General features: G+C 38.3%; 1 protein-coding gene across 2 annotated transcripts in view; it reads right to left on the reverse strand.

The window, feature by feature from the left end:
* Positions 1-10,990: 10,990 nt before the first annotated feature.
* Positions 10,991-25,504, reverse strand: part of TIPARP (TCDD inducible poly(ADP-ribose) polymerase) — a 29,971-nt gene continuing 15,457 nt past the window's right edge. For both annotated transcript variants that reach the window (XM_077864603.1, XM_077864602.1), the window contains exons 3-6: positions 20,912-21,080; positions 19,435-19,595; positions 13,701-13,979; positions 10,991-13,068 (exon numbers count right to left, since the gene is read on the reverse strand). In XM_077864603.1, coding sequence (XP_077720729.1) covers positions 12,621-13,068; positions 13,701-13,979; positions 19,435-19,595; positions 20,912-21,080 — 1,057 coding nt within the window. In that variant the 3' untranslated portion in view covers positions 10,991-12,620. The remainder of the gene's footprint in view (positions 13,069-13,700; positions 13,980-19,434; positions 19,596-20,911; positions 21,081-25,504) is intronic.

Here is a 25,504-nt window from a genome sequence, read left to right on the forward strand (position 1 = left end):
AAGATACACTCAAAGAGCTCATAGCCTAGTCTACCTTTAAATAAATAACAACAACATGGTGTGGTAAAGGCATGACAGGCTTGGTCTGGATGGTCATTAGGAAGTTTCTCCAAAGGCCACAGGCCCTATTGTTTCTTCTTCCCTTAGTTCATCTCTGTACTTCTTGACTTTTCATCCTCAAAGGCAACCATGCCATCACATTGATGCCTCCTCCATCGGAAAGGGGGACATTGACGCCTCCCCCATCTGAAAGGGGGCTAGTGTTAGAGACTGTCAAGGTCCCACACCCTCCCCTTCATTTTACTTCCCATTCTTATCCCGATGACACTTTCTCAGGTAGATGTGCAGAAGCTTGAAGTCATCTCAAAAGTGGGACATAAACAATGATCAGTTGAGAAGAAGGACAAAAATATTGAGAAACAACTAATTACATTCATTTTTGTCTAAAAAATTATAAAGAAAAATGTTAGGGATCTCCGACTTTTCGCTTTTCTGACACCGGCACCCTACGAGGCCTGTCTGTTGGGTGGGCACCTGTCACGTGCAGTAGGCATGGTACCCTCAGGAGAGAGTGAGGGGTTCCCTGAGCCGAGAGAGGCACCTGTGCTCTTTTCCCTTTCAGGGTATTGTGACATATCACAGGTTATCTGGGCCTGGTTTGAGTGGGTTTAAAGATGATATCATCCTAAGTCTAAGGCTGGCAAACTCTGGCCTCAACCAAATCCAGTCTGATGCCTCTTTTTGTAAATAAAAGTGTTATTTATACAGTCAAGCTCATTGGTTTACATATTGTCTACGGCTGCTTTCAGACAAGGGCAGAGTTGAGTAGTTGCAACAGAGACCACAAGGCCTGAAAAACCTAGAATATTTGCCAGCAAGCCCTTCACAGAAAATACTTGCCAAAACCTGTCCCAAACAGTTCAATTTTTGTTAAACTGCATACGATGGGAGAGGGAGGGTTGTGGTCATAAAAATCTATATCACCCTTGGATTCACTGGTTATCTCATGACAAAGTTCTTAAAAGAAAGCTGAAATTAAAGATCAGTTCTGTGTATATGAAAACACTAATGTTTCAAAGTTTCTGGCCTTGTCTTCTGATGACCAGTAGCTGATTCTAGCAACCGAGAAGATATTTTGTAAAGAAAAAAAAAAAACAAACCAAAACCCCACACACACATTTCAACTGTCTTTTCAAGTGAAATTGTCTTTCACATTTAAAGGAGAGAGAAATACTTGTGCATTTCACAAGAACCTTCAAGGCTGCATTTTGAAAAAGCGTATTTTGATGTGTTTCCATTTTATGCTATTCTGTTTCTCTAAAAAAATGTTCACGTATGCATTCTCAGACACAGAAGCAGAACTTGCTTGTTTAAACACCGTCCACACGAAGTTTCATGGAATTTGAAACTGTATGGTAAAAATATAAAAATACAAGATATATATGATTTATATATATATATATATATATATATATATATATATATATATATATATGTGGTATTTTTATTTTTGTTTGCAAGAATAAATGATAGACATCTGGTATTAGGAATATTTACTAGCTACAGTGTAGTCAGTGAAGAACTTCTATCGGATATGAGTACCTTTGTGATATGCTTTTTTTCAACTATTATCATTAGCACTTTTATAGTGAGAACAGAAAACACTTGTATACATTTAATACGTCTCAAAACATTGCATTTCTTGTTTTTAAAAATTTTATCTTTTGTTTACATTATTTACTTCATCTTTTTCTTATTTTATTTCTATTTTCATGTCTGTTTCATAATATATATAATTTATTAGTGGAAAAGAAGAGATGTATATATATATAATTTATGAGTAAATAAATACACGTACCATGGGGCAGCCCCCCCCCCCCAAGTTTTTAATGGTAGGAATGTATCATCACAACGTTTGGAGACCACTGATTTTGACTGTAAATTGGAATTTAGCAGACAGATTTAAATAAGCCTCTGCCATTCACTGGCTACACTTGATCAAAATAATTTGTTATAGGCTTTATTTTCTCAACTGTAAATTGAAATAAGACCCATCAGGCACTTAATACAGAGCCTAACATAGAGTAAATGTTCCATAATTATCAGTAAATGTTCAGTAAACATGAGTCAATATTATTGTACCTAAATATCTCCAAGTTCTCCAGCCTTCCCTTATCTTGATAAAATAACTCAATTCTTCCCATCTCACCTATTTATGGGAAGGCCAGTGTATGCTCTTGAAATTTCTCCAGAAGGGGCTTTCGTTTTTTGGGGAGTGACAACCAGTAGTGGTTGCCCGACGTCTCTCTCCCGGCTCAGTTTTCTATCACCTAGCACACCTCCTGGTGTAGACGTAAGCTCCTTTGAGCATTCCTTAAGACTCAGGGCTGTTTTAAGACTTAAGACTTGTGGAGAATACAAGGTAAATATAGTTCAGAGCAGGAAACAACTGCAAATGTAGGTATCACACTATACCCTTCCTAAGTTCATGGACTGCTGCCCACTGCTGGGAACGTCCTATTGATTCTGTCTAGCCTTAGGCCCGGCCTATCTCTCTGTTGTTGGCCTAGTTTTTTTTTTTTTTTCCCCCTTTTTGAGAACTTCTGCCTCCTTAGCTCTTCCTTGAATTCAGGGTCCAGCCCCAGCTCCCCAGGCTATCTGTTATGCCAAGGCCTTAAACATAGCTGCACTCTGGGCATTAAGCTCCTCCAGGAGTACGGGTCATGCTGATGAGTGAATGCTCCCTGGAGTTGTACAACAAGGCAGGCCTGACACAAGAGTGGAAGAGAATTAAAAAAAAAAATTTATTTGCAAAATCAAGAAGCCTGGGACACCTCGGTGGCTCAGCAGTTGGGTGTCTGCCTTTGGCTTAGGGTGTGACCCCAGGGTCCTGGGATCAAGTTGGACATCAGGCTCCCCACATGTAGCCAGCTTCTCCCTCTGCCTGTGTCTCTGCCTCTCTCTCTCTCTCTCTCTCTGTCTCTCATGAATTAAAAAAAAAATCAAGAAGTCCATGGAGATAAAAAACCATTCACCGCAGGTCTCTATCTTTTGCTAAACAGTCAATAGAAGCATGTGAGTTTGCTGCTTTTTCTTTCCTAACTCTGAAGTTATCAGACTGAAATGTGAGGCAGGAATCAAGGTCAAAATTTGTGTACTTCCCTTCTAGGAGTTTTTATAGTGGAGCTGGGACAATAAAATGTATTATCCCCACTTTCTTTTTTAGTTCAGGTCCTAGAGGTCTTCATTTCTTTCCCTTTCCACCACCATCAGTACAAAGAGCAACAATACTATCACCACCACCACCACCACCACCACCACCATCATGATCTACATGACCATCTTGACCATGACCATCACAATCACCATTACTACCATCACCAACACCATGTTCTTCTGCATCACCAGTATCACAGTCATGAAAGACCACCATCGTCACCCCAGTGATCATGATCACCTCCCCTGTAGCCATCACTATTTCCTTATTGGCTTTCCTGAGGCCCTATGGTAACTCTGTGAAAAGTTGCCACAGCTTTCTTTTTTTCCCCCTTTTCCTATTTTTTGAGAAGCCTATAGGCATGCCTGCCAACTATCTCTTCCCAATTTTTCTGCTTATCAAATATCCCTTTCCTCCCATTTATGGGAAGGATAAAGCAAAACTCATGTCCCAGTCCTGATCTCTTACTTCCCTACAGCCCAACTGCAGGCTCTCACACTGGCCTCTTGAGACTTGCGGCTGATCCCGAGTCTTGTCAAGCATATGGTTGCAGTTCGCTAATATTGTTCCTACCCTTTCCATCCTGTTGTCTCCCTGCATCTCCAGAAAACATGCCCTGCTCTATTTCCTGATCCTGGGGTTGAGGGGCTACCACAGTCCTGACAACACTAACATGAAAAAAGAGGGGTGGGAATTATAAGTGACCCCCTTGCCTTCAGGGACTTCTTTATGCTTTTTTTTGGTCATTCTATGACAGAAAACCTGAAAGTCAGAAAAGGTTTTCATCCACTTGGCATCCCAGTAAGAGACTGACTATCTCCTACTCCTGGAGCCAGTTGGTCTCTTGTCCACTCTACTGTCTGACGAGGGGTTTCTGTTAAACCAGAACAGCAAGGATAGGATTGCCTTTCAACCGGTGGGTGTATCAGTGCAACGGTGGAAGCCTTTTTATAACGGCCTCGCGGTCTACCACTGCCTCAGAGAAAACAGAAGCATTGCAGCATGCCTTCACCAATCATAGCGGCACAAAGGCCCAGGCTTCCTAAAGGCTTTCAGTTTTCTTTATGAGTTGAATATGGCCTCATATAGGACAGGGAGGGGAAGGAAATCAGACTTTAGAAAGTAATAGTAAGACTTTCCCTGCGGTTAGGAGCACGATTACAGTAGGAGCTAGAAGCCGGTATTTGATACGGTACCTGGACACACCAAGTAACAAATCACACAAACTAGCTTTGGCTCAATTGTTTAGATTGATTGAAAATGGCATATAGCATAGGTGGCAGCAGCCTAGAAGTAAGGTTTTCCTGGAACAGAGCCATGCCGCTCACTTACACGTAGTCTCTGGCTGCTTTTGTGCCCCAACGGCAGAACTGAGCAGCTATGAGATTTTGTATGACCCACCAAGTCTATAATATTTATACAAAGAGCTTCATCAGCCCTTGCTTTGAATAACGAATTGATTTTCTTTTCCAGGAGCTGGCAGGGAAGGGAGGTGGACTGGTTTTGTGTCCTAGAAGTAGAGCCTGATACCCCGGTTAGGGCATGAGAAGTAGGGAAGAGTCGAGGCAGGGCTCCTGCGTGGCGTGCTGGATCTGAGGGCATGTAGCTCTGAAAATAGACTCAGTGGCCTTCCAACCTGCAGTCCACTTTACTGTGTTAGAGTTTGGAGCCAAGACCTCAAGTCACAATAAGTTTATTTGCTTTGCTACCTCTGGACAAACATCTTCTCCAAGATACTGTGGGAAGGTGAGTGACGGATCCAAGGCAGAACCAGGTATACCCAGAATTGGGTTTTCCCGGGTTCCTATCAGAATGCTGCCTGGTAATGCCTTCATTGCATCAGACGTTTGTCTGCATTGCTGGAGAAAGCTAGTTGAGCGTGCTTGCTGCTAAGGGTTTAAATTTCTCATCTCTGAGCAGGCTTATGGCACCATCCATCACAAGCTCAAGCCTGCAATGTCCCAGCAAAACTGAAGGAGTTCCTTTCTGATGCTGCCAATCCCACCTCCCCTCCCAAATTCTGAGTGAGAACGCCAGCCTTTCGTAGCAGCTCCACAGAGCTAGGGGGTTGGCTTGGATGCTGAGAGATACGGTGGACGGTTAGCTTGTTTTCACTATATTCTGCTTACTTGTATTTTATCTTTGTAGCTTACACTTTTAAAATTTTTTACTAGGAAGTAGGAGTTTGTGAATCTAAAACCAAGGAAAATGTATGCTTGAACTTTGCAGGGGTTTATTCCATACTCCCAAATGTAGATCTTCAATTTGGCCTCCTTTGAGTCCTTGGACTCAAGTAAAAAGAAGTCAGCATTATTATCATGCTACGTGTTCTACATGAGTGCTCCTTTAGTCCTTACAGAGACCATGAGGTTATTTATTATAAGGAAATGGAATCTTAGAGATGCTAGCCTGCTCAAGTTACCCCACGTGGAGGTAATGATGCTAGGATTTCAACCTAAGTAACCTAACGGTTTTTGTTCCTGCACTCCATGCTGCATGGGCCTTCTTAATGTCAGTCCATTAGGGAGGCCAAAGTTTCACATTAAAAATAGCTCCGTTTAGAATCTGGAAGTTTCAAAGACCAGACAGTAGTAAATCCAGCTTTAAGTCAGTTTACAGGCTTTGTGAAACAATGTTTTTCCTTCCATAGCCATTTGGTCTTTAAGGAAATGGATACCTAGGGGTCTTTGTGAAATAGATTGGAAAACTTTCTAAGGAGTACCCTTTAATGCAACCTCAACTTAACATTGAAAAACAGTGTGACAGGTAATTGTTGGTTTTTCTCCCCAGCAGCCACCTCTCTTCCTAACAAAATCCCAACCTTGTTCAGGTTTGGGTGACAACTTGCTTAACGGATCACTGGCTTGCCCTAAGATGTGAATGTTGGTTAGTCCTAATCATTCACGGGACTCTGTTTTCCTTGCCAGGGATTGGTTTAGGCACGGACACATGATACAACCTGGGACAATAATACAAAGATGGCAGACCATTGGGGTGCTTTTGTAAGGTTTTTCTAACTTTTGAAATTAAAAAAAAAAAAAAGAAAAAGCACTAGTTGAAGCTCATCCCTTCCTACATTTGTACGTTGCAAATGAGATGTAGTATTTGAGGCTAAGCAGTCCTCTTGTCACCATGAGGGGAGAACCAAGTGAATTACACAGAATCCTTGGAAACGTTGCACTTTTGAATCAATCAGTGTTGGAATAACCTATTCTGTATTTGTTATGATAAAGAATTCATTATATTATGATTTAAGACACCCGTATGCATTTTTACCAAAATGGTCTGATTACCCTGACCTTTTCCACAAGACTCTTTGGAAGAAGGTACAACAGAGAAAAGCAAGGCAAAGCTGACTAAGCAGATGTCCCTTCCTTCAAAGCGAAGCTCAATGCAGCCTTTTGTTAAGAAGTTCCTGAGTACAGGAAAAAAAGGCACTTAGGAGTGGAGTTAGTACTTGAGACTTTAAGAAGTCTTTACAAAGACAAGGGTTTCTGATATTCCTTAACCAAAAGGGGCTCAAAAAAACCCTGTGCCTTGCTAGAGCAAAGGAAGGTATTTTCGATCATGGAGCATGGTGCCCTTTCAAGGAGGAAGTCCCAGGGTTCTAGAAGTTAGTCAACAAATGTTTTCTAAATAGCTGTGAACTCTTGGCCTATGTAAGAAGAAAGATCACCCAAAGGGGGCTTGAAATTACAGAACTCACTCTTAGACAATCCTGGTACTAAAACTTGCCATCCCTACATCTTTTTCACCCATTCTTTAAGGCAGTTTGTTTTCTCCCTGCTTTCAAGAGGGCCAGGCTAGCTGACTCCCTATAGTGCTTGTCTTTTTTCAGTAAATACCCCTTAGAAGAAGTCTTATTTTAAGTAAGGTTTGTCTTTAGCACGTGTATATACCACTCTCAGAAAGCCACTGGTGGTTTACTCTCTTGGAATTTCGCACCACCTTTTAAAATTTCCAATAAGCATGGGAAGTTTCCTTATTTGCAGTGCTCCTTTCAATTGCTGATTTCTATGAGCTTGATAAGTCTTTAATAGGATTTCTGTTATATTTACTATTTGTATTACCTGCTTATTGCTGTTGCAAATTACCACAAACTTGGTGGCTTAAAACAAAGCAAATTTATTTCTAATTTCTCTCTGATCTCTGCTTCCCTCTGATTATATTGGGCTCCCTAGGACAATCTTCCCATCTCAAAACCCTTAATTGAATCACAACTACAAATCCTCTTTTGCTATATAATGCTAACATATCCCTACGGGTCATTATTTAGGCTACCACTCTACTATTTCTAGTATTACTAACATTTTGTTGTATACCATGAGCGAGTTACTGGGCTAACTCTTTACTTTTTTAAATCTCAATTAGTCCACAAGCCACATACTAAGATTGTCTTTCTCAGGTTTGTGACTAAGCCATTGCTTTCTGGTAAGTGCAGTAATTCCGTCACAAAATTGAGTAACAATGATTCACAAAATTTGCATTCCCACTGCAATCTAGCACTGACTTATATATACCTACAATTATAAAAATAAGATTACAAACTTGTATTTTTAGAAAAATGTAAGTCATGTGGGGTAGAAACTTGCATTTAGAAATAAGCTACATTTATGAGTGGTTGAAACTAAAGCTGTGGTTACTGGGTTGAGTTAGCTTAGATCCATGAGACCAATGCTAATTAGATTTATGGTTGCTACCCCTAAGTGGGACATTTCATTGCACTCAGCTTAGAAATCATGACTTAAATTCTTGACAAAAATACTGTGAAATGCAGATATTCAAGGAGGGCCTTCATCAGAGAACTGTGGGTTAATGCCCCAAATCCATTACTGCTGCTCAAAAACTGATTTATAAACTGATGAGCATTGAAGAGTCCCTCATTATCATGTAGTTGAGAAGCATCTGTTTAGTGTACGCCTGCCGCTCACATTTATTAGATGCAGTCCTTATTGTACTGTGAAGCACTATGAAGGGCAGCTGATTTATCTAAACAGAAAGACCTGCCAAATGACAATTTGGCACCTAAAACATTGCTAGATATTAGACAGGTTAGAGACTTGAACACTAGTTTGAGCCCCTTAATGGTGTGATTTGATTAGGGCTTTTTAAAGATTGGATATAGTTAAGGAGATATATACCATTATAAAACTTGAATATAGAAATAGTTTAGCCCAGTGGCTTCCAGTCTGTTGGCTGTAAACTAGCAGCATATGGGAGTTATTGTAAGGAGCCCATTAATCCATTTGAGCACCAAATGTTGTTTGTAGACTAGGTATATCCTACGTATCAAATGCAGATATGGTTGTGATGAGTAACACAAATTTTCATTAAAAGACCACTGAGGGTGGTAGAAGGGGAGAAGGGCGGGGGGTGGGAGTGAATGGGTGACGGGCACTGGGGGTTATTCTGTATGTTAGTAAATTGAACACCAATAAAAAATAAATTAAAAAAAAAAAAAAAAGACCACTGAATTCGGGTCACCTGGGTGGCTCAGTGGTTGACTGTCTGCCTTCGGCTTAGGTCGTAACCCCGGGGTCCTGGGATCGAGTCCCGCACCAGGCTCCCTGCAGGGAAGCCTGCTTCTCCCTCTGCCTCTATCTCTCATGAACAAATAAACAAAATCTTTAAATAAAGACTACTGAATTCATAGAACCTTTTGATCATATTTCACTAACCATTAGATTCTTAAGGGCAATTAAGTCCATGAAATTCTGATATTCTTAGAGTGGTTGGACACTTCTGCTCTAGCTTAGAAAATTTAGCAAAGTGTCCATGAAATGCTTCTAACACACAAACACTTCCACTCATGCAAGATTAAAGCTTTAAAAGAGCTCCATCTGACAGACTCCCAGAAGATACGCTGAGTTAAGCAAGAACATATCAAATAAGAGCAACTAATAATGCCGGTGAAATCTTTCAAAAGCAAATTTTTCTACCATGGTAGCTTATGAGAAAAGTTAGCAAAGGTCAAAAGTATTCTTATTGTATTAAGAGTAACCTAAATGAATAAAGTGTATGTCAGATTTTAAAACCCAACACTGTCTTCTCTAAAAAAAATATATATATATATATATCTGGGGTGCCTATGTGGCTGAGTCAGTTAAGCATCTGCCTTGGGCTCAGGTCATGATCCTGGGATCTAACCTCGCTAGAGTGGAGCTCCCTGCTCAAGTGGTGAGTCTGCTTCTCCCTCTCCCTCCTCCCATCCTGCCAGCATGTGCTGTCCCTCAAATAAATAAAATCTTAGAAAAGAAAAAACATATCTGGCTTTTTAAGATTTTTATTTATTGAAAGAGAGAGAGAGAGAATGAGTTAGGAGGAAAGCAGAGGCAGAGGAAGATGCAGACTACCCACTGGGCAGAGAAATTAAGAGCTCAATCCCAGGACCCTGGGATCATGACCTGAGCCAAAGGCAGACATTTAACCGACTGGGCCACCCAGGCGCCCCTGTATCTGGCTTTTAATTTGTAAATAAACACCATTGGTCTGTACAGAACTTTACAAAACATTTTCACATTATAGGATCTCAAAGTTGGATCATTCTTATTTGTAGTCTCTCAAAAAAAAAAAAAATCCACAAAACAAAAAACCCAAACTTCTATTTCAAATATGAGAAAAGTAACCATATGAAAGGTTAAGTGATTTTTCCAAGATTATAGTATAATGGAAGATCTTAAGTTATTTTAAAAACATACACAATAGCAATAAGTAATATGGATTAGATTTTGGAAGTGTCATACAGAATTTTCTAAACACATTTTGATTATTTGATCCCAATTAAGGAAAACTAGGAACATTTTGTTGTCATCTTACCTTCCTTAAATGAAGGAGGAAAAACCCCTCTGATTTAAACTGACTGTATAGCACTGTTTGGGTGAATACGTTGTTTTTCAGTCATTTTCAGACCTAGTATAATAAAAATTCCTCTTTAAAGATCAGTATATTTCATGCCCTCATGATTCTCTTTAGTATCTAAATAATCATTTACTAAAATAAACAGGTTTGTAACAAAAGGCACAGAGTTGGATTTTAGAATTTATAATTACAAAGGACCCAATATTTATAAACTTTGCACATCTAAAAAAAGCTCTCCTATCTATAGAACTGTACAACACTGGAATGTCTCAAGGAGTCTGCAGCCTCTCCCTGGCAATCTTAACCACAGCTTAAATTAAGAGTAAGTTCCAGCTTTCTGAAATGGTGTAAATTACAGTTGTGTCAGTAGGGAGAAAGATTTACTGAATGCTTTTCAGTTTGTTTTAAAGCCATGGAACCATTAAAAGATTCAGACCAACTCCACAGCTCTTGCTTAGTTAAAACAACTTACAGTACTATACAGGAATTTAACAATTATTACACCAGGGGGGAAAAGCACTCAGATCAGATCACTTTAAGTTGGCTGAAAGCGAAGGTGCTTGACAGCCAACAAGATTTCTAGAATTCTTTTTCATATTTACTTCAGCACCTGTTGATGGGGACAACCTGCTCGTATTTTTCACTATAGCTGTTTGCTGATATACAGCTTGCCCCTTTTCCTCAAATATTTACCTGCAAAATAAAACATTCACTCTTCTCTTGTGACTTACAGTTGACTGCTACCTAATAGTTTCTGCTGATTCCTAGAGCACAAAAGCTCAAGCAGCAGGTTCTGATTGGGTCTGTTCAGTCACTCAATCGCACATTCATTCAACCAATCAACCAGCATTTACAGACAGATTATCCACTATGTGCTGAATTCAGTTATCTTCAATGGAACCAAAACAGCAGAAGTTTTAAAGAATTACGAGAACTTTTATTTTTGCTTAGTTTTATTAAAAAAATAAATATGTCATAAAGCTTTATTTTCCTTAAAGGAGAAAAAAAGGAACAAGTTTCATAAAATCAAATAAGCAATGGTAAGGTGTCTTAACTTGAAAAAGATTGGGAATCACTGGTTTACAAGTTATAATTGAATGAAAGAACAACTGTTAACAGCCACAGCTGGCTGTTTCATGCCAATGGCAGCAAACAACGAGATCAACTAGGGCAAAATAAATAATTGTGTGGAAGCCCTGATAAGTGCTTAAACAGACTGATTCACTGAGACATCAGTATAGATATATCTTGCTTTAAACAACACAGGAGTTCCTGAAAAGTTCTGTGTAAATGAAATAACCACAAACATACTAGGAGAGCTTGGTATCTCAAAGAATTCCATGGGGAATTCTTTTGTGAACAACCACTTCCACTTCTGTAAATCCAGGTATTTGCTTTGCTTACGGCAAAGTACACCTAGCTGCTTCCTCTCTGAACTGAGGCATTAGCATATACACTTAACATTGCTCCAGCCGGGCCAGTGGCACAATTTCCAAGTTTGTGTTTCTATTAAGTAGTGTAAAATACAGTCAGCCAGGGAATCGAGCTGCAGCTGGCAAAGCAGGCACGGGGGTGGGATAACCACCTTAACAAGATTTCCAAGCCAACAAATACTTTTGAGAGTCTACTTTGTGCAAAGCACAGTAATAAACCTTTTCGACTCAGTTATACATGTACTTCCTTCCTCTAAAACCTTGTCAGGGCCTAAGTCTGGAACTCTAAAAGTAATACTACTAATCCTCAAGACTGGCTTTAACCAAATTAGCTGCCCAACTCCTTCAGATTGGGGTAGATGATAATGGAAGAGACTGGGTTTTCTAAGGTCTAACTTTAACAACACAAGAATCATGTTTCATATAACCGGTTAGTGAAAAATTTTGCTGGTGACAAAAATTTTTCAAATGGTTCTTCTTCTTCTTCTTCTTCTTTTTAAAAGTGTCCTCTGAGTTCTCAGACAAACTCTGAAGAACAATTAAAGTCACTGATGCTCTCTGGTTGGGTGATACGTTTCAGTTCTGCTGATAGAAATAAAAATTGCTTTCCACCCACCAGAATTTCATGAACTTATCTTACACCATAAATGATGCTTTGGACAGGGAATGAGTATGGTAGTATTAGCTCCAGTCAGTTTTTATCATTATAAATACACAGAATCCTCACTTTGCTCACAGCCTCCCATTTCATTTGGCCAAACTTCTACCAGGCTTAAGCTACATTTAATTAGTTAGGCTGTTCAGTTTCTTTTAAAAAATGCTTCTAATACCATTGCTGCCGATATGTACAAGTGTGAATAAAAAGAGTATGCAACCTGTAGTCTTTTCCACACTGAGTACACTAACAACAATTAGTAAATAATTAAAGAATAAGTGGTCATTTTAAAACTTGTTTTTCTTTAAAAAAATTTCACTTTCTAGCACTTAAAAAATGGGTCTTAAAAGTGCCCTATTAATGTCCAATGCTGTTCCCATTCTGTCCCACCTATCCAAAACCTGCTACAAATGCTGGATCGAGTTCATATCAAATAATTTAGCAGTACCAAGATTTTTCAAATGGAAACAGTGTTACTGACTTCTTCATACTGGATAACAAAATAAGGGTAACTCTGATCATCATTAAAAATGACAAAAATCTGAGGCTCAAAGAAATTATCCACACAAGAGTCATACAGGTCGCTGGTGACACTGCCAGGGTTGACCGGAGGGGGCCTTCTCATGCCATGACTGCCCATCGTGTATCTGCCAGTTAGCACTTTGGCCAGAAACATGAAATGGACTCCTTTGGAGGACTTCTTAGAAAAGTTATGAGAGTAGCTTGCCTTCTTTGCAAAATAACTGCCTTGTCCAAACATGGTAGCATGCTTTCCACAGACTCGAGGGTCAAAGTTGTGCTTGCAGATTCCATCTACCACATCCTGTGATGTTCCATGAAATAAATGTCTCTCATTTATTATTCTGTCACGGCCAAACATTTTCCTGTTCATATATTCCTTTTTCCTAATGCAAAGAGTGGAGAGGGAATTCAGAAGAAGGTAGATATAGATCAATTTAATAGGCAAGATGTAGTCATAAACTTCTCTTTACCGTTTCCATGGGGAGGAAATGTTAAAGTAGCTTCCAAGGGCAAAATGCCATCAAAGAGCATATTAAAGGTTTAAACTTATATTTTCCACTACAGACAAGAAAGGCTCTTTTCTCTCCCCCCACCCCCTACACCTGTTCACGTGCTCTCTCTTCCATTTCAAATCTAGTTCACAAACTTACCTTCTCAGGATAGCTTTGTCTTAATTCCACCAACCTGGAGTGTCTTAATTCTGAGATTTCCCAAACCTGCACGTATTCTTTTTGTATTACATTTATTTATTTGTTGACTTGAAATGCAGCATAGTAAAGTGATTAAGAGCAAAGCTTCTGGTGCTAGACTGCCAGGGTTCAAACTCTAGTATATATCTTATCAGCTGTATGATGTGTGGCAAGTTACTGAACTTACGGAGTGTTGTAAAGAGTATATGTGAGTTAACGTATGAGAAAATACAAATATATTAGTTTTTTGAAAGTCTTTACTATTATGTTCTACTCTGTCATTAACTACATTAAGAACTCTTTAACTATTCATATTATGGACTCACCTTTTATATTTCTCCCAAAGAAACTGGTTTTGGACTCTCAATATTTGCAAAATTCTATATTTAAACTCAGGCACAGTCTTATGAAAAAGATTGTAAATGATTCGATAGCTTTTGTCCTCCACAGAAACAGGCACTTGGATGAAGTCCTGAGATGGATGCATATAAACCCAAGTTTCAGGGTAAAAGTTTGCTGAGGTGACCCCATCGGGGCAGATGATTTGTGATGATGAGGTTGCTTCAAGAGGTGGAGGAGCCTGTGTGGGAACACCACCAAGTGTCCTACAAGGGAGAGGAAGGAATGTCAATGTAAAACATAAGTACATCTCACATTATAGTGCTCTATAACAGTATTTAACATCATCACTTGTAAAACTTTAAGTGCTTATTTAGAAAACAATACAGAAAATGCTGTGTATTAAAACACATCTTAAAGTAACACTGCCTGTACACAGATAACCTATTATTAGCTTCTTCCGGACTTCCTCCTTGTGGAGAAAACTCTGGAATATACTGCTACAAGCCAAGCAAGCAAGCAAGCAAGCAAGCGCCAATTTATGTTTACTTTCTGAATCCTAGACTCCTCTTTTGCCTATATGGTTAAACTTTTTTCAAGAGTACAATGACAATTTCTATGTATTCTTCAAACTTTGCTGTACTAAGCAGAAAATGTACCATTACTAAAGACTATGTATGTGTGGGAGGAGCAGACTGATGGGGAGACAAAGTAAGGCAGGCCAGAAAGAGGAAGCTTAATAGGAAGAAGACATAAAATATTAAAAATAAAAAAGCTGGGATCCCTGGGTGGCTCAGCGGTTTAGCGCTGCCTTCAGCCCAGGGTGTGATCCTGGAGACCCGGGATTGAGTCCCACATCGGGCTCCCTGGGTGGAGCCTGCTTCTCCCTCTGCCTGTGTCTCTGCCTCTCTCTCTCCCTCGGTGTCTCTCATGAATAAATAAATAAAATCTTAAAAAAAAATAAAATAAAAAAGCTTAAGGGTTCCTGGGTGGCGCATTTGGTTAAGTGTCAACTCCTGGTTTCAGCTCAGGTTGTGATCTCACAGGTTGTGAGATTGAGCCCTGCACCAGGCTCCATGCTCAGGGGGGATCTGCTTGAAGATTCTCTCTCTCTGCCCCCAACCCTCATCACATGCACAGTGTTCTCTAAAATAAATAGATAAATCTTTTAAAAAAATTAAAAAGCTTAGACTTTTTGTATAAAAAACAAAAATCATTGGAATAGGCATTAAAAGCCGACATTTGCTTCATTTTTACTATCACATAACAACAAAGTCATCAGTTTTATTCAAATTTTACAGCTTTAGACGTGCTGAAGATGGAGCTAATTACTTTAAGCTCTAGACACCAGTATGTATAACCTTGAACCTTTAAATTCAGGTCTGTTACATCTTAATGGATAAGTTTAGGTAAGCAGCAGCTGAATAGTTATTTATTCCTGCCCAATTAAATGCTTACATTTAAATTATATTTCTTGGCCTTTTTCAAAACAGAGCAAAAGGGAAGAATCAGAGAGATAGGAAATCTTGGCCCTGAGTTGCAGACTCAGGGCCAGGGTACTGTAACACTCCTCAGCACAGAGCGGTCACAAGGAAGCAGTAAGTCTGCCAAATGGATTAGGAAACTAACATTTTCAAAAGACCTTTGTGACACAGAGGTTACAACTGTGAGTGAACGTGCATCTAATCTCCAAGAGCATATCTTACCAGCCTCCCCCCCTCGTAATCATAGCCACCTTATAGTAAGCACATACTATGGACAGGCATTTTACACACAGTACTGCTAACTGTCATAACCCTCCAAGACGGCTTGGTTATCTGTACTTTTTGAATAAAGAAACTGCTAATATAGTAGCAAAGAACAGAGACAGGATTTGAATCTAGGCTTATCTACAGTTTCTAGACAGTATACCCTTTCCACTACTATATAATATGTAAATCATATCACACACACGCGCGCGCGCGCACACACACACACACACACACACTCCTCTAGGCTCCCATGGTTTGAAAGTAATGGATAAATATCATTGTTACAACTCAGGTTTGCCGGATACCCACTACCACCACCACCATCTCACACAGTCTTTTAAGAGATGGTTTGATAAGAAGCTAAAAAGCTATAGAAGCACAACTGCCTTCTCTAACACCTGCCCCCTTCAAGTGGCTGTGCCTACAATTTAGCAAGCCTCAAAGGTCCCTTAGGAGACACAGACAGGAGTTTATGGGAGGAGCCAGGGCTTACAGGATCCCCCACATGCTTTTAAATTCAAGGGCTAATTTAAAAGGGGCACTGGTTTCTACAACCTTCATGGCAGAGGCATAATAGTTCCTGTCCTCTGGAGCATTTTCATAAAGCCTTGACAAATTCCTCCAAAGCCTTCATTCACTAGCACATTTTTCTGAAGAGAGGCCCCACTGCTTTAATCAGATTCTGAAAGGTCTGTAACTTCTTAAAAGGACATCACTATTCTCGAGAAATGGCAGGAAACACAATATAATCTCTTTATTTTTAGCCGTTCCCTTCTATTCCTGCTTTGCAAAGAGAGTAAGTTCCAGCCTACGAGGTTTTCCAGTATTATTAAGGATTGAAGTTTCTGAGTTGAGGGAAGAAGGTTAAGATTCTCCCAACCATTCTACCCAAAATAGGTTTTAGGCTGCTGTCATAGCCATATTGAAATGCTGGCACTGACCAAAGAAGACTCACACTTGAAGATGAGCCTGTGTAAATAAATCCTATCAATCCTAAAACATTAGATTTCATATATATAATTTTCATCCATTCCTATCTATAGATGCTTACTTTTAATGAACCAATGTCCTAATTGGGCTAAAACATAAAAATGCATACAGTCAGCTGATGGACTTCTACACTCCAGTTGCCATGGGTTAGAAATATATCTTCCAAGCACAGTTACAAATATGGCTTTATTTTCTGAGGATATTAAGTTTGTATTCAGCTCATGGGTATTCCAACGACATATCATGTGCTTCACAGTGCTGTACCAGCCTTCTTTACAGAGGCAAAGTTGAAGGGTAGGGAACTTGTACTCAAGGACTTCTGAAGAATGGATTTTCAGAATTCAAGGTCATCTTTTACAATCTCCTTCCCTCCCCTTGCCATTTCAAAGGATGTTTCCTAACCCACTTTCAGTGATGAAGTAAAAATTCATTTTATCCTTTTTGGGGAGAAGTCAAACTGATTCAGGCTTTCCTATGACCATGGGGTGACTGCACAGGATATGCCCTTTCAGCTGAAATGAACTCTTAAATCTCTAAATCTGAGATTTGTTTGTGTATGCAGCCTCAGCTCAAGTATTCCAAGAATATTAAAGAATAAGCTCCTTTTTATCAGCCTCATTAAAAAGCAGCAAGCAAAAGGAAAAAATGTTTTCTTTGTAACTGTGAGTGATGGTTAACTAAACTCGATTGTGGTAATCATTTTGCAATATACAAGTCATTATGCTGTACACCTTAAATTTAAGTGGACAGAGTTGTATATAGTTAGAGCTCAATGAAACTGGAGGGAATTAAAATCACTAGGGAAATTTATTTATGAGAAGTCAAATTTGCAGGAAATTCAGAGATTAAGTCAGCCAGCCCCCTCATCCCACCTCTCTTATTCTGGCATTCCCAATTCTTAGGCATCTCTGATTCCCTGATAACTGTGGCCTTTTTGATATTTATGTTTTAATCTGACTCTCGGTATTTACTAACACTTAAAAACAAAACTTTCTTCCTGGCTAATATTAAAATCATGGTCTATTTTTGCAGTTGGCTTTTTGAAACTAATCCCTCTCTACTTTCTTCCCACTAGGCCAGTCTGAGTGCCCCACAGCCCCAGACTCCAGGGCAGATAGGAACTGAAGGGGTGCATTTACCCATTCCACCCTGGTGAACTTGCTGTGTCTTTGCTCTTTTCTCATTTAAGTGTCTGCATAATCTCTTTGATTTGCTAAGCTCTTACTTTATACCTGATTATCACTATTTCAGACAAGAAGACTAAAATAGGAAATTTTAAGAAGAAAAAGGAAGGGAGAATAGAGTGACTTTGTTCTCTTGTAAGCCTATGTTATAAATAGTAAGGTGCCAAACTTGCAACATTGATTCTACTACTGCTTATATTATTTTCATAGTTCATACTTTTACAAAATAAGCCTAAGTGTAACAAGAGGAGGGAGGAGTTATTCCATAATTACTTGTCTTAGGATTGAAATAAATCAACGTTCACCATTCTGCAAAACTTCTCCAACAATGCAGCACTCGAATGAGCATTCTTACTCTCACTCAGAAGCTACATCCCGCTTGATTGGCTCAGCATGCCAAGCTGCTGGTCTCACTAATGAGTTCCACCATCTCACTAGGAGGACAATATGTTCCTAACTACTGGACGCTGACACTATCTCCAGCTGTGCTAGTGAAATCACAGAAATGGCATTTTTATTAGTTTCTAATAAAAAAAATAAAAAGAAACCTACAAGGTAAAATTTTTTTACACTTGGATTAGAAAGAAAGCACACATTTACCCCAAGCCAACATATATTTCTAAAATCAGCCTTACTAAAAATTGCTTTTGGATACCAAGCATTTCAGGGATTTTTATTCATTTGTATTTTGTTTTTAATGTTCCCTTTGCAATCTCAATTAGAAATCATTAAAATTCTGTCATAATGATCCAGGGAAAACAGTTTGAGACTGAAATTAAAAAAAAAAAAAAAAAACCACCAAAAACACAGATTATAAAAACAGCATCTCTACGATTAGGAGAAGAGAAAAACCAGTAACTCTAGACCTCCCCCAGTCATAAAACCAAGTAAACTTAGCATCATTATAAAGATCAGGCTCTAAATATGGTATATCTGATGAGAGTACATTAACAATTTCCCTAGGGTTACTAATGGCCATGCTATTGGTAACACACTCCATTTTTCTGGCATCCATGGAGATGTACCCATGGGCATCTAAGGGTGGGGAAGAAGAAATAGCACTTGGGAAAAATGGAAGAAGAGCTCACCTACAATTCAGAAGAATGAGTTCAGTATCAACCTAGAAATATGACAGGTGATTTTAGTGAGTTTTATAGGAAGGTAGGCCTTACTTATAGCAAATGAGAAGGCAAATTATTTGAAAAGAATTTTTCCCATGACAATTCACTCAAGAAAGGAGAATTAGAGAATGTCACCTTGAAGGACTCTCCCTACTTGCCCTGGCAGTTTACCTGTACTGGGAGGTAGTCCCATTACATGGATGGTTATCATTAGGAAACTCTGTATCTTCCACAAAAGAAGCAAATGCAAACTACCTCATTCTAGATATAATTAGTTTTTGTTGTGCAAAAATGTTATTTCTGTTTGCTTCTCATTTAAAAAAAAAATCAACTGGATAATCAGGTTTTGTTTTGTTTTGTTTTTTAAGGTTTTATTTATTTATTTATGAGAGAGAGAGAGAGAGAGAGAGAGAGGCAGAGACACAGAAAGAGGGAGAATCAGGCTCCACGCAGGGAGCCCGACCTGGGACTCGATCCTGGGCCTCCAGGATCATGCCCTGAGCCGAAGGCAGATGCTCAACCACTGAGCCACCCAGGCATCCCAGATAATCACTTTTATGTTAGGTTAACTGTAGCTTATCTGAACTCTATCCTTTAAAACCTTTTACTCTTTGGCATTCAGTTGTACATTTATAGAAAATGAGAGTAAAAATAAGGCTTTCCACAGACACTTACTGTAAATATGGAAGCAGTGTAAAACAAGAGCGGAAGAGGGGTCTCCTTTTTATTTCTCTCCTGAAGAATGAGTTGTGGAGGATGTAGTGGTTGTTCCACATCATAAATCGGACCTCTTTCAGACCTCGAGAGTTGGCTTCTTCAATCAATCGAATTACAGACTGGAGTAGGAAAAAGAAGTTAGAAAAAAGCAATCACTATGAAATATGAAAAATGTTACTGTAACTAAAGTCAAAAATAGTTAACCTTCCTGTTAACATCAGAAAAGTATCAACGAAGTGCAGAGTGTCAAATTTATTCCCTTTACACAAAGGATTTGGGGGTGGGGGGGGGAGACGGTGAGGGGACAAACAGAATAGAAAGATGTTCCCTCTTCAGAAGAGCATGGATTTCCACCTTATAAAACACGTGAAGCCCAGGGAACTATTCTGTTCCATTTGGAGGCCTTAACAATGTCCTAGAAATTTTTTTGTTTTATTGCTTAAGGAAATTTTCAGAAGAGGATTAAAGATGGTAGTATATACAGTTCAAATAAACTAGTTAAGTTCCAAACCCAAATCTTTCAGAGGTAAAACACAGGGACAGCCCGAGTATTCTGAGAATACATTTTAAACAGCCTCTTATTCTCCTTGGAAGGTATTAGATACTGGTGATTACTTAAAAGAGTCTCAGAAATCTTAATTCCATTGTGTATTATTAAGCAATTAACATACAAGTAGTTTTCTTTAGCTATTGCCTTAAAAGAAAACCTAAGGGTAAATAAGTCAGTTCTCCCTTTCTGTAATGCTAGAAATGAATTTAATCAAATTAAAGAAGTCAGATCTTTGGAATGTGAAATTAATCTCTAACATCCATTTTATTGTTTTTAAACTTGACTCAGAATTCTCCTTCAGAGGCAAGTAAATCCATCATCATTTTAAAACCTCGCTTTAGGATTGATGAGTTATTCTTACCATCTCAGACCAAAGATGCATGTATACATATGGCAGAATTTTAAATGACTGATTTGCCTGACCACAACTCAATAAACATTTTCAAGTATTTCTTCCAGGAGCTTAAGAGTGCTTGTTTCCCATTAGACTTCCGAAATGCTAAGTGTAACACATGATCCAATGAACATGAGCCCAGGAGCCAGAAATAGCCAGAATTACACCAGTGCTCATCTCATTAAAATTATTCCAAGGGGGCACTGAGTCTGAGTATTTACCACCATAAATACTTGATCTCTACAGTATGAAGATACTGGGGAAAGCATTTTACCTCTCTGGTAATAGTGTATTTATGGATTCCAGATTAATGGAAAGAAATACATCCTCAGAAAAATTGAGAATAATGTTAATCAACAAGACTCAATTTTACATCAATAAGCTCTTTGATTTGTTGTTCTGTGCAGTTACTGTTGTAAAGGAAGAAGGCAAGGACAGTAAAAGACAAAAAAAGCTTTAATGCACTTTTTGGAAAAAGAACCTGTAAATACCTCAGGATATTCTCTCCATCCAAAGTGGTCCCTACAGAAGAACTTCCAGACTGTGTGATAAATAGAGTTTACATTGCTAGAGGGTGGTGTGGACAGCCTTCGTAGTTGGTCAAATTCAGTTGTTTCATACACATTCATGGCATTCAAATCTGCCCAAAATTCTTGTCCTCTAAAGAGACCCCCCCAAAAAAGAACTGTTAATACATTTGCAAAATAGGAATATCTAAACATTTCAACAGACATTAGAAATATATAGTATAACATGCTGTAGAATTTTCAAAATTTGTCTTATTTGGAATAACAGGACATGACTGCTTCTTTCCCCTTTTCCTATATGCCTTTTCTTAACAAGACCAAAAAGTTCCAGGCCATGGAGTTATGGTAGGACAGAGGCTATCCCACAGTATCACAGACCTAAATCAATCAATGTAATTTCATCCTCCACCCTGGTCTCAGCCAATCAGGGAGTTTTGAGATGAAGTTGACATAGAAAGCAAGCAGAGAAACAAACAAAAGAAACTGCTCTTGAACCCTGTCTTTTTTTCAGAGGCATCAGTTTACCTAAGCCAATACAGAATACACAACATTGCCTGATGAAAGACAGGGGAAAAAAGGAAACAATTTTAAAAAGCCCAGACGAGACCAATATTACTATTCTACCCAATATCAACACTATCTTTTATCCCAGGGATGGAGGGGGAGAAATTGACAAAACATTAAGAGAAAAATAGTTTGAATTATTATGAAGTTTAGCTATGTGAATATTTTTGTCATTTTGTTACTTGGTCTGCTGCTGCTGAATCAGTACTTCATAAATATCTCAATATTGTTGGGGGGAAAATTCCACTATATGAGTCAAAATCATTTAAGAAATTATAATGGGTAGTTCAATGAAAACATCTGCCTTTCTTTTTTAATGGAATTTCATCTAGTGTTTGAAACATCTGAACCATTATTTTACATAACTGGAAAATGTTCATTGTACTGTTCTCTTTTTGTGTTATGTTTCAAAAGGTCCCTAAGAACACATGAAAAAGAAAATATATCATAAAGTAACATCATAGGTATTGGCAGAGTGACTAAGTTTCCAAATACATTCCTTCTTTCCACAACGGATTTCTAAATGGATGTCTGTAACACACACATATTTCAGATCTAGTGGCACTCACAATGACTGGGTATATGAAACTCAGGTGTTTGAACAAATATCACCAATAATTAACTTATTTCCTTGCTGTAAATTAGGATTTTGAAAAGGGTATTTATTAATTTTGACCTATGGGTTTTGTTGGTTAGTACAAAACTTTCCAAATTCTGCTCTTGGAACACTTGTTTCAAGGACTGTTAATAGGTATTCTGTGTAAAAAGCATTCTGTGTTCAAATGTTTGAAAAAAAAAAAAACTTGGTTACACAAAGTTAAACAATTTACTTATGCAGCCACTCCTCAGTCCCTTTAATATGCTAAGGTAAATATTGAAGTACCATGATGAGGGCTATAAAGTATCTTTCTAAAACCGTGACAGTGCTCTCTTCCCTTTTTTCCCCATGAATACTTATTAACGTCTCTCAATAAACACGCCTGGCAAATGTCAGGGAAAGAAAATCTATTTCTTACCCTCTATCCTAATGTTTATAAGTTTTGAAACAGATTCTATTTGAAAAAAAACCCTTAGGTCTATATATCCAACTAATAGTGCTGTGAAGCACATAACCTATAAAAACCATTATGTACCTTTAAAAATTCCTAAATAGCTTCCCAAACCCTAATTTCCTGCTTAGAAAGAGCACTGACAAAAAAAAAAAAAAAAGCGTACTCTGATAGGATATAATCTTAAAAGGAACATATACCTTTACATATACTTTTAACTAAGTGTGAAATGGAAATAAGATAATAAAATGTAGTTCAAAATCACATTGACACTTCTTGTTTCAAATGATTTATGTTAAATAAGGATATTTAATTTAAAAGGAAAAAGATGTTCCTGGAAAATTCTTTAAGAAAGAAGAAGAAACACTGAAAACAAGAACTCTTATACCTAAATTAAGCTTCACATCAAGTTGCTTTAAGCAATTTTCACTTAATTTTAGGAGAATCTGATATTGAACAGAGAGATACCTGTTTCTCCCTCTTAATTAAATTATAATTTCAGTTCCAAACAGATTTTCTTGCTTTAAATTTTTTTCCCAGTAACTGTTCCCAATTATGAGCTAAATCCTCAGTATTTTCTTAAAGGAATTCTTAGAACAGCAGTTATTATGTTAATATGCATTATAAACAGCCAATGCTTTTTGCTGTTAAAGTACCAGATTTTATTCTGGACATCACTCTAGCAATTTCTGTTTAAGCCTGTATTATTAAGACTTCATAGATAATGATTTGCATGAGAAAGACATCTAAAACTGCAGCTTTTGCCACATCCTCTGTGCATTTCAGTCCATTGGGCATTATGAAATTTCTATGACAAATCCTAATTTACTACAATCAACTGTTCTTTGGATTGATGTATCAAAGTACTGTTTTAGCTCTATTTGATTTTCAATATGCTTTTCTAGACTTCACAGAGACAAAACAACAAATTTGAAAAACATTAAATTATCTTTTTATAAGATTAATTTTACCACCTGCTCTCCCTTAAACAGGGAATGCTTAAAAAATCCAAAGCCAAGAGTTTCTTTTCTCCTCCATCTGCACCAGTAAAAAATGCATGCAATACAGATGCCAAATGTTCAACACACACCACTCTTCTTTATCAAACCATTGTTTCTTATTATGAGAAAGCAGTTATGAGTCATGTATGTGTGGTAATGGTGATGGTGGGCTGTATTAGGCAATACACAAAGAATTAAACAGATGTAGTTCCTGGCTTCCAGGGGCTTCAAGAGAGAAATAACTAGCAAAACACAAAACCAGAATCCATACATCTGCCTATTTAGATAGGCAGTCATCATTGCCACTCATCATTGGCAAGTGCATCCTGGGAATGAGAAGACACAGAGCAGGCATGCAGCATTATGGGACAGGAGATGGTGACTGGTATCTAGGAACAGATAAAGGTTAGGAAAAGTTAAGAGGCTTTCTCTAAAACTTTAGGGACAGTTTAATAACAGGAAATAATACCAATAAAGAAAGGGTTGAAGGGTTGTATGGAAGAAAAAAAAAAGGTGTTCTTCAAGGGCTTTGCTTCTTGGAAAAAGGGTAGGGACAGGGAGGCATAGGAGCAGTGCAAATAGCTGGAAAAGGAAATCTTTTAAACAGATAAAGGAATGTGAACCAGGGTAAAATAGGCAATGTGAGAAGAGTCAGGCCATGAATTGAGGAAGTAAGCCCAGGGTCTCAGAGCCTCAAATTTAAGAGTACAAATTTAGAGTACTGAGCAGATGGTGATAAAGGGTCAAAGCAATAAATACCGGATGTGTGAAGACTGAGCAAGAGACTGCTAGAGATTCGGAGGTAGAGAGAAACTGTAAAAGTAGGGTATAATAATCCTGGCAGATGAGAACCCTATTTGCCTAAGAACATCCCCACTGTGGGACTGCCAGAAAAGAGAGAGTAGGGGAGATAGCCACTGTGCAGGACTTAGATTTGACTAAATATATCATATGGCTAAATCAATCAGTACTGACTTAACCAAGATATAACCTTATCATGATGAATCAGGAAAAAAAAGTCTTGTGAACAGATTGATGATTTTTGCTACAAAAGGAAGAATGAACTTAAATTTCTGAAATATTAACAATTCTGTTTCCACATGCTTCACCAAGAAACACACCACCACACATACCAATATAAGAATCCAGATCAAAACTAATCTAAAATTCTAAAAGGAACACTCATTCTCATAATTTAGATGCTTTATAACAATGATTCTCCTCCTACTCAACAAATATCTTGACATACCAAGACAACATTTTCCAATGCTTATTATCTATGCATAGAGGACCAACACCCACACTAAGTCAGAAAGAATGTCCCACAACCATCATTTCTTCTATGTAAATTTCAAATACAAAGAAAGTAAACAGAGCCCATGATGTAAATGATAAAGAGCTATAATGAAAACCAAAACTATTTAAAAAAAAAAAAAGTTGCTAAATGAAACAGAAATTAAGAACCTAAATCTCTCTGTTAGATAAATAGTTCTTAGGATTATGCATTTGGGAGCTCAGAAAGGAATGTAACCATTTTAGATAATTTATCTGTATTTTTAAGTTGTCTGAAACCAACACAGAAATGTGAAAAACAAAACAAAACAAAAAAAATCTTAAGGAGACACACTGATTAAGCACTGGACTATGTGCTTGGGATAAGATGAAAAAGGTCAGAGTTGGCAAGGAGAGAGAGATACAAGCAAACCCAGTGTGGTTATGGTGTGAAATGTGGCACAAAGGTGCTTCTGGAACAATTCAGAGGCAGAGGACCTACCTCTGCTGGAAAAAGGGGTCAGGAAAGGTGCTCATGGGACGTATCCTAGAGTAGATGAAAGCCAAGTCTGGCTGGACATCAAGCAGACAATGGGAGGCAGGACATCACATGCAGAGTGACTGGCATGTGTAGAAGCCAACCAAACAAGGCACGAGAGACCTAAGAGCAC

This window comes from Canis aureus, chromosome 22 (assembly GCF_053574225.1).
Source record: "Canis aureus isolate CA01 chromosome 22, VMU_Caureus_v.1.0, whole genome shotgun sequence".
Classification (NCBI taxonomy): domain Eukaryota; kingdom Metazoa; phylum Chordata; class Mammalia; order Carnivora; family Canidae; genus Canis; species Canis aureus.